This window comes from Microtus oregoni, unplaced genomic scaffold, assembly GCF_018167655.1.
Source record: "Microtus oregoni isolate MIOR12 unplaced genomic scaffold, Mior012 000046F_ref0000063, whole genome shotgun sequence".
NCBI lineage: Eukaryota > Metazoa > Chordata > Mammalia > Rodentia > Cricetidae > Microtus > Microtus oregoni.
Genome location: NW_024543220.1, coordinates 11,202,105 through 11,214,966, shown reverse-complemented (window position 1 = coordinate 11,214,966; position 12,862 = coordinate 11,202,105). Strand labels below are relative to the sequence as shown.

The window sequence follows — 12,862 nt, the reverse complement described above, 5'->3', positions numbered from 1 at the left end:
TCCAAAACACCTGGGCTGCACTTCCACCAATGGCCTCTCACAGGGTCTCGTGGTGCCAAGCTTCAAATCCTCGTCACGACCCCTTTAGTCCTGGGCCTCCACTGCCACGGAGGCTGCACCTTCACCAGCTGCCTCCCCTGGCCTCTCACAGTGCAGACCTCACCTGCCCTCCATGACTCCTTCATACCCTCAAAACCAGCTCCACCTGGCTGACAGTCACGCATTACCAAATCTGCATCAGGACTGTTTGCACAGCTGGCAGTTGACAAAAAGCAGGAAGCTTTTTGAGAGAACTATGCCCATATTACCAAATATTGTCTATAAATGTTTGCTTACATTTAAAGGGGGATAAGCTATGGAGATGGATACTCTGCATTGCTATGGATCTTGCTCTATCGATACAAATTGAAGGTCAATTTTGTTATATTTCTGTTCTTGGTTAAGGTATTATGTTTGTACAGCTCATTTTAAAATGTAGTGTATAATTAAGAAATATAGGTTACTTGATAATCATCTATAATAGTCAAGCTTGTAGTCATGTTAGTTAGGTTTTCTAAATATATAGAGATATATTTCCGTTAGATAGGTATTCTTCAGATCTTTCAGAGACCTTCAGAATATGGCATTTGAAATGTTTTAGGAGCTTAGGATTTTCGTGACAATGAGACACATCTGCACTTAGAAGCACCAAAAGCTTCAAGAGGAAGATTGGCACCAAAGAGGCTCTGTATGGAGTTAGCTAGCCATGTGGGCAACAGATTGCTCTTGCCTGGACTGCTTGATGTTATGCTGTATGAACTGGACATGCAGAACCCACAGAAAAATGACGCTAAAGCTGCCTAAGGAACGTGAGACGATCCTTTGGGGTTCCTGCTTCATGAAAGAGTCTGCCAGACATTCTGCAGGACACTGATTGACAAACTGCTAATACAGGCAGAACTGTCTTTGAAATTTCCTGCTTCATGGGAAAGTCTGCCAGATACTATGGGCCTGTGGGCTGAAGATGGGTACCCCAGTGATACAGAAGAACTTTGGGTGACTTCATCCAGGCATGAGATGTCTCTGTCAATTCTACAGTTTTAAAAGTTGCTTACAATGCACTTCCTGTTACTTACAATGCACTTCCTGTTACTTAGGTAATATCACATCCTTCTGGAATCTTAAATGGAGTTGAAGAATAGATAGTAATTGGGCTGAAGAGATGGCTCAGAGGTTACGAGCACTGGCTGCTCTTCTAGAGGTTCTGAGTTCAATTCCCAGCAAGCCCATGGTGGCTCACAACCACCTATAATGAGATTTGATGTCCTCTTCTGGTCTGCAGGCATACGTGCAGGCAGAACACTGTATATATAGTAAATAAATAAATAAATCTTAAAAATAATAAAACTAAATTAAAAAAGAGATAGTTTTTCTTAGTTATGATAAAAGATAAAGGAGCTATAAATACTATAACTGTAATTCTTGCTTGATAACTGTTTTGTTATATATAATTTTACAATGTTAAAGTTATAAACTTCCTTTTTATTTAAACAGAAAAGGGAAAATGTGTTGTGGGAAATCCTTCTGTCTATGTGTTGCTTTTTTTTGTTAATGAATAAAGAAACTGCTTTGGCCTATAGCAGGGCAGAACTTAGCTAGGCAGGGAAATAAACTGAATGCTGGGAGAAAAAAAGGGGGAGTTTGGAGAAGCCACAGAGCTGCCACCAGACAGACTCGCCGAAACTTTGCCAGTAAGGAAAAGTCACATGGCAATACACAATTAATAGAGATGGGTTAGTTTAGGATATAAAAGTTATCCAGAAATACACTTAAGCTATTGGACAAACAGTATTGCAAATAATGTGATTTCCGTGAGATTATTTCAGGAGTCTGGGTGGCTGAGAAACAAACAAGCAGCCTCCATACAACAAAGACCCATGCTCAGGATCTCACCTGTAAACAGAGACTTTGCCTCTTCACTCAGGATCGTGTCTTCACAGCCTGTGCTTACACTCAGACTCTTAGTGTTTCTTCCCAGATGATCATCTGTGGCTCCAGGTGCTTGTGTTTTACATGGATCTTCATTCCATAGTCCTGAGATTGTCCGTGTGGACCTGGGTCATTGTCTCAGCACAGTAGACCCCTTCTCCATGGGAAGAGACCCCTGTGGAGACCAAATACAGCAGGGCACTGACCCTGTCTACACTCCACGTTTACCTGTGTGCACACACTTCCATGGTACAGTTGCTTTAGGGAATAAACCACAGTAAGTAAGAGTTAAGAGTAACTAAATATAAAGCAGAATAAAATGATAGTTACATAATATCTCCCCCCCCCCACCTTCGCTCTCACTTTATGAGCTGATGAGAAGAGAGAGATGAACGTCACAGGCCTGTGGGACACTGGATCTGATAACAGTTGACTTCTGAGTTCCTCATTCATGTAGACTGTGGACAGAGGGTCATTCTCACGACACAATACACACTGGATAGTCTCGGTCACATTCGGTTCAATAGTGTGAAGAAAAATTAAATTTATTAATTTTTTGTTTCTCTGGAATTTTTTTACTTGCTGTCTTCAAATCGCAGCCACACACAACTGAAGTAGAAAGTGAAAGCAGAGGTGAGCAGGGCCTTCTTCCTGCAGGGAGAGTCACATATAACACAGTGTGTCGAAAGTGCTTAATCAGAGCTGTAAAAACCCCAGTCACCTCCAATGCTGGAGTTCACAGCAGCCCCGCACCCTCCAGGACTCCCACAGCACCTGTTTCCATAAACATCCATTTTAAGTGCTGTTGTATTTTACCTGGAAACTTCATGCTCTTAGGTTTCATCCTGACGAACCTGAGGAGCAGTTGTCCTTAGGCGGCTCAGAGACCCCACGACACACAGCGCTCCATCCCGCAGCACAGGGCTCAGGCAAAGTCTTGGTCCCCAGGAGGGTGAGGTGTGGGTGGGGAAGCCCAGGGCTGGGGATTCCCCTGTCCCCAGTTTCACTTCTCCAGCTCCTAACCTGGGTCGGGTCCTTCTGCCCGGACACTGATGACAATTCGGCGGTTCTCACCCCTATTGGGTGACGAGATCCCGGGGAACCAACCAGCATCGCCGCGGTCACCGGTTATAAAGTCCACGCAGACCGCGGAACCCAGAGTCTCCACAGATCCGAGATGGGGGCGATGGCGCCGCGCACGCTGCTCCTGCTGCTGGCGGCCGCCCTGGCCCCGACCCAGACCCGCGCGGGTGAGTGCGGGGTCGGGAGGGAAACGGGCTCTGCGGGGAGGGCGGGGGCGGCACCGGGGAAGCCGCGTCCCCCAGTGGCCCAGCCGGACCCTCCCGCCCCTTCTCCACCCGCGTCCCGAACTCCGCGCCCTGCTCCCCTCCCGGCCCGCGCTCCTGCCCGGGGTCCCGGGAACAGGGTCGGGGTCTCACCGCGCGCCGCCCCCAGGCTCGCACTCGCTGCGGTATTTCTACACCGCCGTGTCCCGGCCCGGCCTCGGGGAGCCCCGGTTCATCTCTGTCGGCTACGTGGACGAGAAGCAGTTCGTGCGCTACGACAGCGACGCGGAGACTCCGAAAAATGAGCCGCGGGCGCCGTGGATCGAGAAGGAGGGGCCGGAGTATTGGGAGAGGGAGACACAGATCGCCAAGGACACCGAGCAGATTTTCCGAGGGAACCTGAAGACCCTGCTCGGCTACTACAACCAGAGCGAGGGCGGTGAGTGACCGCGGTCGGAGGTCACGACCCCTCCGCGTCCCCACGCACGGGCCGGAGTCGCCCCGGGTCCCAGGTCCGAGGTTCAGGAGGAGAGCGGGGACCGGACCCGGTTTCCCTTCCGGTTTAGAGTCCGCGGGTGGGCGGGGCCTCGGGTGACCCCGGGGGCTGAACAGGTGGGCGGGGCTGACCGCGGGGTCCCCGCAGGCTCTCACACCATCCAGCTGATGTATGGCTGTGAGTTGGGGTCGGACTGGCGCCTCCTCCGCGGGTATGAACAGTTCGCCTACGACGGCCGCGATTACATCGCCCTGAACGACGACCTGACGACGTGGACGGCGGCGGACACAGCGGCGCTGATCACCAAGCGCAAGTGGGAGCAGGCTGGTGCTGCAGAGAGTTGGAAGGCCTACCTGGAGGACGAGTGCGTGCAGTGGCTGCGCAGATACCTGGAGAACGGGAAGGACGCGCTGCAGCGCACAGGTGCGGGGCCGCGGGCAACTCCTCCCTCTGCCCTCGGGATGGGCTCAGTCCTGAGGAAGAGGAAACCCTCACTGGGGTCATGCCCCTGTCTCTGAGGGCAGACAGGGTCCCTGGGTCTCCTGATCCAGCATGGCAGGGACCGCACTGACCTCCCAGGGCTCAGCCTTCTCCCTGGACAGTTCCACATCTGTCTCAGGAGGGAGGAGAGAGGATCCCGACATCACCAACAGTGGCTCCTTCAGTCTGCAGCCCCTGTCAGCCATGGCCTCTCCCAGGCCGGGTTCTCTGCCCACACCCAGTGTCTGTGGACTCTGACTCCTGTCATCTGAGTGTGTCAGCCCTTACACACCAGGACCGGAGTGTCCTTCACCTGATGGGAGACACGGACTCACTCTACCCTAGCCTGCTCCCCAGTTTCTAGAACTTTCCAAAGAATAAATTCTCCCAGATTCCTGTGTGTCAAGTTTGCATCCATCCCACACCCCAATTCTATCTCTTCCTAGAAGGGGTTCCCTGGACAAATAGTAAATTGTAGGTGTTTTTGTTTCTTTTTTTCTTTCTTTTCTTTTCTTCCTCTCTCTCTCTCTCTTTCTCTCTGTCTCTTTCTTCTTGTGGTCATTTTGCTTTAGGTTTTTCTTCCTCACTAGGACGTTATTCCTTCTCTCCCTCCCCTGTGTTATCATGTGTATCAGTCTCCACAGGTGCCGTGGGGACTATGGATAATGAGACAAGTTAAGTCAGGGTTCCCTTTAAATAAGAAAGATTCCTGGGAACTTAGACTATTTTCTGGCAGAATTAACCATCCAGAGACCCCTGCTCTCCCTGTGACCCAAAAAGTTACAGTGTAGGCCTAGTGAATTAGGAACGGGATTTCTTCAGAGACAGGGTCTTCTGCAATCCAGGACTGGAGTGACAGGGAAGATCCACACACCCTGTGACCACCGCTGTGTCCCATGAGTGCTGCACTGGGCTCCACAGCACACTCAGGGACCCTGGGTGACAATACCTGGTATCTTGTCCCCCCAGAGGCAGGGGTTTTCTCCGGCTGAGTGTCAGAGGTTCACCACAATTGTTGCACACAGTTTGGTGATGGCTGTTCACTTGGATTCACAGTTAAACTGGTCAGCAAGATGGCCACAGTGCTTGTTCCCCAATGGTGGCAGCAGGGGTTGGTGGCTCCCTTCATGTAGCCCGATCATCTTAATTTCTTATTCCTGTAGGAGTTTAATCAAAAATAAATCAATTATTTTCCATTTCTTCATCCTTTTACTACCTAACTTATGCTATAGAACATAACATAAGAGGACCATGTTGACCTTCTGGCTCATGTGGATTCCCTCCTAGTCTCTGGGTTCCCCAGGAAACTGTGCAGTTCTGTGATGAGGGGACCAGCTCTACCTGCAGGTCACTAGTGTGATGACAGAAGTGTTCAAACAGACACACAGTTCACCGTCATCATTGATTTAACTTTTTTTGAAGATTTCAATTTATCTTGTTAATTGTGAGATTTATTTAATCTTCCACACAGATCCCCCAAAGGCACATGTGACCCATCATCCTGGACCTAAAGGTGATATCACCCTGAGGTGCTGGGCCATGGGCTTCTATCCTGCCTTTATCGACCTGACCTGGCAGAGAGAGGAGGAGGAACAGACTCAGGATATGGAGCTGGTGGAGACCAGACCTTCTGGGGATGGAACCTTCCAGAAGTGGGCATCACTGGTGGTGCCTTCTGGGGAGGAGCACAAATACACATGCCATGTGCACCATGAGGGGCTGCCTAAGCCCCTCACCCTGAGATGGGGTAAGGAGGGAGTGGGTGCAGAGCTGGGGTCAGGGAAAGCTGGAGCCTTCTGCGGACCCTGAGCAGGGTCAGGGCTGAGAGCTGGGGTCATGACCTTCCCTTCCTGTCCTTCCCTTCCCAGAGCCTCCTAAGTCCACAGTCCCCATCATGGAAGTCATTGCTGGTCTGGTTCTCCTTGGAGCTGTGACCATCATTGTAGCTGTGGTGGTTGTTGTAAGGAAGAGGAGGAGAAGCACAGGTAGGAAAGGGCAGGGTCTGAGTTCTCTCTCTGCCCCTTTTAAAAGAATCTCTGCCTCATTAAAGGGAAACACATCCACATCCCTCATTGCTGCAGTCTCTAACCTGGGTCTGCCGTCAGTTCTGGAAACTTCCTAGACTGGGACTTCCCTGGTCTCACAGCTTTTCTTCTCACAGGTGGAAAAGGAGGCAACTATGCTCCAGCTCCAGGTAAGAGTGGTGGGCAGGATTGTCCCTGAGGCCTGTAGGGTGAAGCTGATGTATTTGGGGAGCTCTGGCAATACATAAGAGCTCCTGCAGTAAATCTTCTAGGGGCCAAATTTTTACCTTCCCATGAATATATATATATATATATATATATATATATATATATATATATTTTTTTTTTTTTTTTACCCCAGGCAGGGACAGTTCCCAGAGCTCCGATGTGTCTCTCCCAGACTGTAAAGGTGACCCTCTGGGACCTGACTTGGGGAGGGGCAGAGTGGACATGATTGGGTTTCAGGGACTCCCAGAATCAGCTTTGAGTGTGTGGTGGGTTGTTGGGATGTTGTCTTCACAGTGATTGTTCATGACTCTTGTTCTGTAGCGTGAAGACAGCTGCCTGGTGTGGATGGAGTGACAGACGATGTATTCATGTCTCTCCTGTGACATCCAGAAACCCCCAGTTCACTCTCAGCAATAGTGTCTGATGTTCCCTGTGATCCCATGGGCTCAACGTGAAGAACTGGGGAAGCCAGCCCACCCCTGCACACCTGACCCTGTCCCTGCACTGCCCTGTTCCCTTCCACAGCCAACCTTCCTGTTCCTGCAGACAGGAGGGGACATCTCCATCCTGTCTTCTCCATGCTGTCCTGAGCTGCAACCCTGACTTCCCCACTGAAATTAAGAATCTGAATGTGAACTTGATTGTTCATGTCCTTGATCTCAAAGGTTGACTGGTGGTAAAATAAAGGATTGAGATAGAGTTTGTGGAGGAAATAAATGGCAGCATGGAGAACCTCCCAGAATCTGTGTTCACTATGCTGTGTGCATCTGGTGGGACAGGATGAGGCTGTGGGAGCTGAGTGAGAACAGGGCTGTGGCCAGGTGGAGCTCAGTGCGTTGTTGGCTGTGACAAGGTCACTCCTCAGCTCTGTCCCCTCCTGGCTCAGTTCTCTTGGTCACTTAGAACCACAAGCTGACATCTGTGATCACAGGGACACTGGGATGGCCAGAGCCTTGTCCTGTCCCCAGGATTATGAGTCGCCAGAGCTGCTGTCCTGGCTGTGGCTCTTTCCCCTGTCTTTAGTGTTTATTTCTTGTCTTTTTAGTTAGTATGGAGGACTAGGCCTGTTCTTGTTCCTGTGAGTGGTGTCTGCCTCATTATCCTGTGGGGTCCCCGAGTGACAGCATTAAGAGGTGTTTTCCATCCTTGTCTCCTCAAGGCCCAACTAGGCCCCTGCACTCAAGAGACTGTGGGATGAGAACATGAGCTTTAGTCTCCTGAGCTCCTGTCTCCCTTCAGGCCCCTCCCAGGAGGTTCTCTCCTTCTTTCCCATCTATCAGAATCTAACCTGGGTTGTAGGATGGGCAGAGAGGAGGGATCCACAGGGTCTCATCTCAGATCCGTCCTATATTCTGCCCAAGGTCCCCTCTCCCTCTCTGCCTCTGGGAATCCTGGTGCTGCCTCCAGTGGAGACTCAAGGATTTACAGGATGAGTCTACTTTAGATTTATGTTTATTAAAAACCATGATCCAGGGACTGAAGAGATGGCTCAGGGCTTGAGAGCACTTGCTGCTCTTGCAGAGGACCCAGGTTCAGATCCCAGCACCCACATGATGGCTCATCACCATCCTTAACTCCTGTTCCATGACATCCAATGCCCCTCTGGACACCATGCAGATTCATGGTGCAAACACTACTAGCAAAAAAACAAACAAAAAAAACTCATAGATTGCAAAATTCATAAATTAAGATAAAATATTGTGGGGAATGCCAGAGATGGAAATTCCTTCATTCCCTGCTCCAGGTTCTGGCCTCTGCAGTTTTCTCTTCTAGCTTTGTGACGTCCAGTAGCCCTAGCAGAGATGTCTGATGACCAAGGAGGTGATCATCTCTGTCATGGGGCTGCCATCTTTATCTTGTGAGGGATGATGGGTCCCAGTGCTGACCACAGATAACATTCATGCACAATAAGTATATGAGGAATGAAGAAAATTAAAAATTAAATATAAGATTGCTTGTCAAAGAAGAGAGATGAAGGGAAAATGGTGGGACTTTCTGAGGAAAAGATCAGGTGACTGTGACCTCAGTGTGAGGGGACCTGGGGCTGCACGTGACACCCCAGCACTTGGCCTGAGGTTGATGGAGGTGGATCATCTGTCTATCTGTTGCTTTCATTGGTTAATTAATAAAGAAAATGCTTGGCCTTTGATAGGACAGCTGCTTAGATAGGCGGAGTAGACAGAACTGAATGCTGGGAAGAAGGCAGTGAGACAGTCACCATGACTCTCCTCTTTGACACAGACGCAGGTTAAGATCCTTCCTGGTAAGCTACCACTTCGTGGTGCTACACAGATTATTAGAAATGGGTCAATTGAGATGTGAGAATTAGCCAATAAGAGGCTGGAACTAATGGGCCAGGCAATGTTTAAAAGAATGCAGTTTCCATGTAATTATTTCGGGTGTAAAGCTAGCCGGTGGCCGGGAGGTGGGGCGGCAGGAACGCAGCCCGCCGCTCCTACTATATGAGGTTGTGTTAACAAAGAGCTTCTGTTGAAGAGGGAGGTGACTGTGAATTTTCCTCTGGACTGAAACTTCCCTGCTGGAGCCAGGAGGAGCTGATGAGGCTCAGGAAACACAAGAAGCTACAGGTTCACGGAGGTGACACAATGTAGCGCTTCCCTCTCAGGGTTAAACAAGCTGCAGTTCCTGAGGGAGAGGAGACTGTGGAGTGGAGCTGCTGGGAGCTGTGCAGGGGACTGCAGTGGTGCAGCTGTGTGAGCGGACATGCGCACTGGGGGGGCTGTCAGTGGTTATCCCCGACTCACCCAGGCTCCTGTGAGGGACCAGTGAGCTCAGGGCTCACGGAGCTGACTGTGGATGGATGTTTTCCTTGGTCTGCTGTCACTGTCTCCGTCTGGGTGGAGGAAATCTGCTCCTCAAGCAAGGGACACAGCTGTGTGAATTGTTTATGTAAATTGTTCTATCATTAATAAATCTCAGAAGTCAGATATTGGGGTAAAACCTGGTAGGTCAAGAAAGCAACAGAAGAAAAACCAGCTGACCCTCTCTCTATATGCTTCCCACATTGATATCCCCATAAATCTTTATAGGCCCCGCCCTTCTCTTTTCTCCGCCTCTCTATCTTATTGTATCCTGGGTCCTCCAAAACCTCTATGGCTAATTCCAGACAGCTGGTTCTTGACTGTGCCCCCTGATTCAAGGATAACTTTATTAACAATCTTCAGTTTCACAGTACAATTAAATATCCCTCGACATTTCCCGTTTGTCTAAATAAATAAAAAGGAAAAGTATTAACTCTAACATAGTGAAACTATGTACAATAAGAACAATTATTAGGTAGGAATTACATTTACATGTGGTGGTGGTGGCACACACCTTTAATCCCAGCACTCAGGAGGCAGAGACAGGTGGATCTTGTGAGTTTGAGGCCAGCCTGGTCTACAGAGTAAGTTCTAGGGCAGGCTCCAAAACTACAGAGAAACCCTGTCTCAAAACAAAACAAAACAAAAAACAAAAAGCAAACAGAATTACATTTAAATGTCCAATCCATTTGTATTTGATAAATTCTGAGAAATTATTATCTATGATACCTTAAAGTTTTACACATAAACCACTTTCTAATATAACTTGTGTTACTATCCTAAAACTATCTTTTTAGACCTTAGACATTTCTAAGATAACTATGTCAAGCTCATGTGTCTCTCAACCTTATAAACTTTACATCTCTTTTCTAAGTTTCTTTTCTGAATTTGGTAACAAAGAAAATGGTTTAACTATCTAATTTTCAACCCCATTAGAGACATGAAAAGAATAAACATTGCCTGAATATGCAGGAAGTGTGGCACAAACAACTTCCTTTTTCTTTTGTTTTGTTTTGTTTTGTTTTTTGAGACAGGGCTGCTCGGTGTAACAGCCCTGGCTGTCCTGGAACTCACTTTGTAGACCAGGCTGGCCTTGAACTTCTGTCCCACAGCAGGTGACTCTTCTGACATGAGACAGAGATTTGTATTTCCCATTAACAAGCCTGCTTGAGTTTAGAGAAGAAGAGAGACACACTCCAACTCAAAAGACAGCTTTAATTTTTAATTGAACTGGGACTACAAAAACACCATTTGCCTTATATGTCTGTAGAGAACATAAGCACAACATCTGGGAAGATTGATGAGAATTTGTTCTATTGGGTTTGTGCTATCCCATCAGGTCAATTACTCTCTCCCTGAGGATTCATCCTCCTTCTTCAGATGTCTCATCTGTCCAGTGGTCTTCAGATTCCTTTATTGGATGCTTGCTTTTATTCTCCTGGAAAGAAAAACCAGAACCTTTCCCCAACCCTACCTTTGGGGAGTTCCCATTTTTTTCCAGGTTTTGTCTGATCAAATGAAAGGCATTGGTCAGTCTTATAAGTCAGTTTAGACCTAATGACCACGATGTTTGTTGAATTATCACCTCTCATAATCAAGAGGTTTCTCCTGCTCAAATCAAAACTTTGTCCTTCTTGATGGAATCCACAGCTTTCTTCCCCTGTGGAAACAAACGCAGAACCCCTTCCCCAACCGAAAACACACCCTGGTTTCCATTCTGAGGTCAACTCATCTTTATTCAGGCTGACTTAACTGGGCAGTTGTTTCTATTACCCGCTGTCTCTCAGCAGCTGACATCACTTTCTCGTTAGCATTTAAAATGTTACAGGTAACAGAGCATTGTGTGATCTGTCTCTGGGTCTTTATTACTCCTTTCTGTTTATTAAGCAGAGCTCTTAAAGTGTGATTAGACCTTTCTATATCTGTTTGTCCTGTAGGGTTGTGTGGTACACCTGTAATATGCTTTATGTTATAATATGGAAAAACCTGTTTTATTTTACAGGAGACATCTGCTGAAGTGTTGTCTGTCTTAATTTGTACAGATATCCTCATGATGTAAGTGTGTAATTACAGAACCAGCCTTGTCAGAACCCAGACCAGTTGCCCATGTCAACCCTGAATATGTATATGATATGGTGCACATACTGCCATTTTCCAAACCTTGCAAAATGAAACACAACCATTTGCCGAAATTCATTTCTTTGGGTTCCTTTTGGGTTATTTCCTGCAGGTAATGGAGTTTGGTTATACAAAGAACATGTAGGACCTTTCCTTATAATTCCCTTGGCTTTTTGCCAAGTGACAGAAAAAAACCTTATTAAACATTTTCTGGTAACATGGTGTTTTTATGAAATTCTGAGGCTTCTAGCACATTCCCTGTTAACTGCTGATCAGTTTCATCATTACCTGTGCTAGAGGTCCTGGTAGACTCTTATGGGATCTGATGTGTGTTACATACAAGGGATGATTTCATATCTGATTACTTGTTGTAACTGAATAAATAGCAAAGATAATTCTGAATCATCTGGAATAAGCTCAGTGGTTTCAATGTGTAAAATAACTCTTTTTGCATTTTGAGAATTAGTAACTATATTAAGAGATTCAGGAAAATCTCATAATACCATAAGATTGGCATACCACTCTGACTATTTAACTGAATCACAAGGGCTGTGAGAAATGCCTTTCCTGATTTATTTGCATCAGTATAGAATGTAGGGGCCCCAGGAACTGGTGTCCTTTTTAATATATAAGGGAGAATCCAATTAGTTCTTCTTATAAACTGAAGTCTCCTACTTTGGGGATATTTGTTGTTAATCTCTCCCAAAAAATTATTGCAAGATCTTTGCCAATGCCCATTTTCTGCCCCTACTGAGGCAATTTCAGCATCAGTAAAAGGTACCACAGCTTCAGCTATGTCTCTTTCTACTAATTGATGGAGTCTCACTTTTCCTTTCAGAAATCAATTTAGAAACCTTGTCTACATAGGTCTTTATTTATTTACTTAATTTGTGTGCTAAAAATATCCACTCCAAAATATTATCTTCTGTTTAAGAATGCCTTTATGGCCAGGTGGTAGTGGCACACACCTTTAATTCCAGCACTAGGAAGGCAAAGGCAGGGTAATCTCTGTGAGTTCAAGGCCAGCCTGGTCTAACAAATGAAATACAAATGACAAGGAGGTGGAGGAGGGGAGAGGGGAGGGGGAGGAAGAAGAGAAGAAGGGGAGAAAGAGGGGGAGGGAAAGGAGAAAAAGAAGGAAGAAGAAGGAGGAGGAGGAGGAGGAAACAAGTCTGGATCCAAGTGATCCACGTGTGCGTCCTGTTGTCAAGTTAGGAGCGTATATTCCTAACACCTGTAATCTTTTTGCTATCAAAGCCAATTCTCTCTTGGCCTCAGGTGATAATTTTTTTTGGATTATTTAAGTCCTTATAATCTCATAACGTTTGAGATAAATTACTTAGATCTTGAGCAATTAATCCAGTTATGGGCTGTAGCGAGTTAATATCTCCCAACAATTCTGAAAATCATTAAGAGTTCGTAATTGATCTCTCCTGATTT

The 12,862-nt window shown here is 47.0% G+C and overlaps 2 protein-coding genes and 1 long non-coding RNA gene across 5 annotated transcripts in view; 2 read left to right on the top strand and 1 right to left on the bottom strand.

Annotated features, from left to right (window-relative positions):
• The window catches only part of LOC121435270 (H-2 class I histocompatibility antigen, Q10 alpha chain-like), an 808,095-nt gene that overhangs the window by 36,619 nt on the left and 758,614 nt on the right, over positions 1-12,862 (top strand). The gene's annotated exons all lie outside the window — the stretch shown is intronic.
• On the bottom strand, positions 1,319-3,235 carry LOC121435341. Its single transcript, XR_005972566.1, has 3 exons — positions 2,785-3,235; positions 1,933-2,619; positions 1,319-1,341 (listed from the first exon to the last, which is right to left on the bottom strand). It is a non-coding gene; the product is annotated as an uncharacterized LOC121435341 (long non-coding RNA).
• LOC121435271 (H-2 class I histocompatibility antigen, L-D alpha chain-like) overlaps positions 3,099-12,862 on the top strand; it is a 31,458-nt gene continuing 21,694 nt past the window's right edge. Inside the window, exons 1-8 of one of the 3 annotated variants that reach the window (XM_041634485.1) lie at positions 3,099-3,218; positions 3,424-3,693; positions 3,898-4,173; positions 5,702-5,977; positions 6,099-6,215; positions 6,392-6,424; positions 6,616-6,663; positions 6,804-7,214. In XM_041634485.1, the coding sequence (XP_041490419.1) occupies positions 3,146-3,218; positions 3,424-3,693; positions 3,898-4,173; positions 5,702-5,977; positions 6,099-6,215; positions 6,392-6,424; positions 6,616-6,663; positions 6,804-6,808 (1,098 nt within the window). In that variant the 5' untranslated portion in view covers positions 3,099-3,145 and the 3' untranslated portion in view covers positions 6,809-7,214. Of the gene's footprint in view, positions 3,219-3,423; positions 3,694-3,897; positions 4,174-5,701; positions 5,978-6,098; positions 6,216-6,391; positions 6,425-6,615; positions 6,664-6,803; positions 7,215-12,862 lie in introns of those variants that run through there. The other 2 variants (XM_041634487.1, XM_041634488.1) reach the window with 2 other exon arrangements.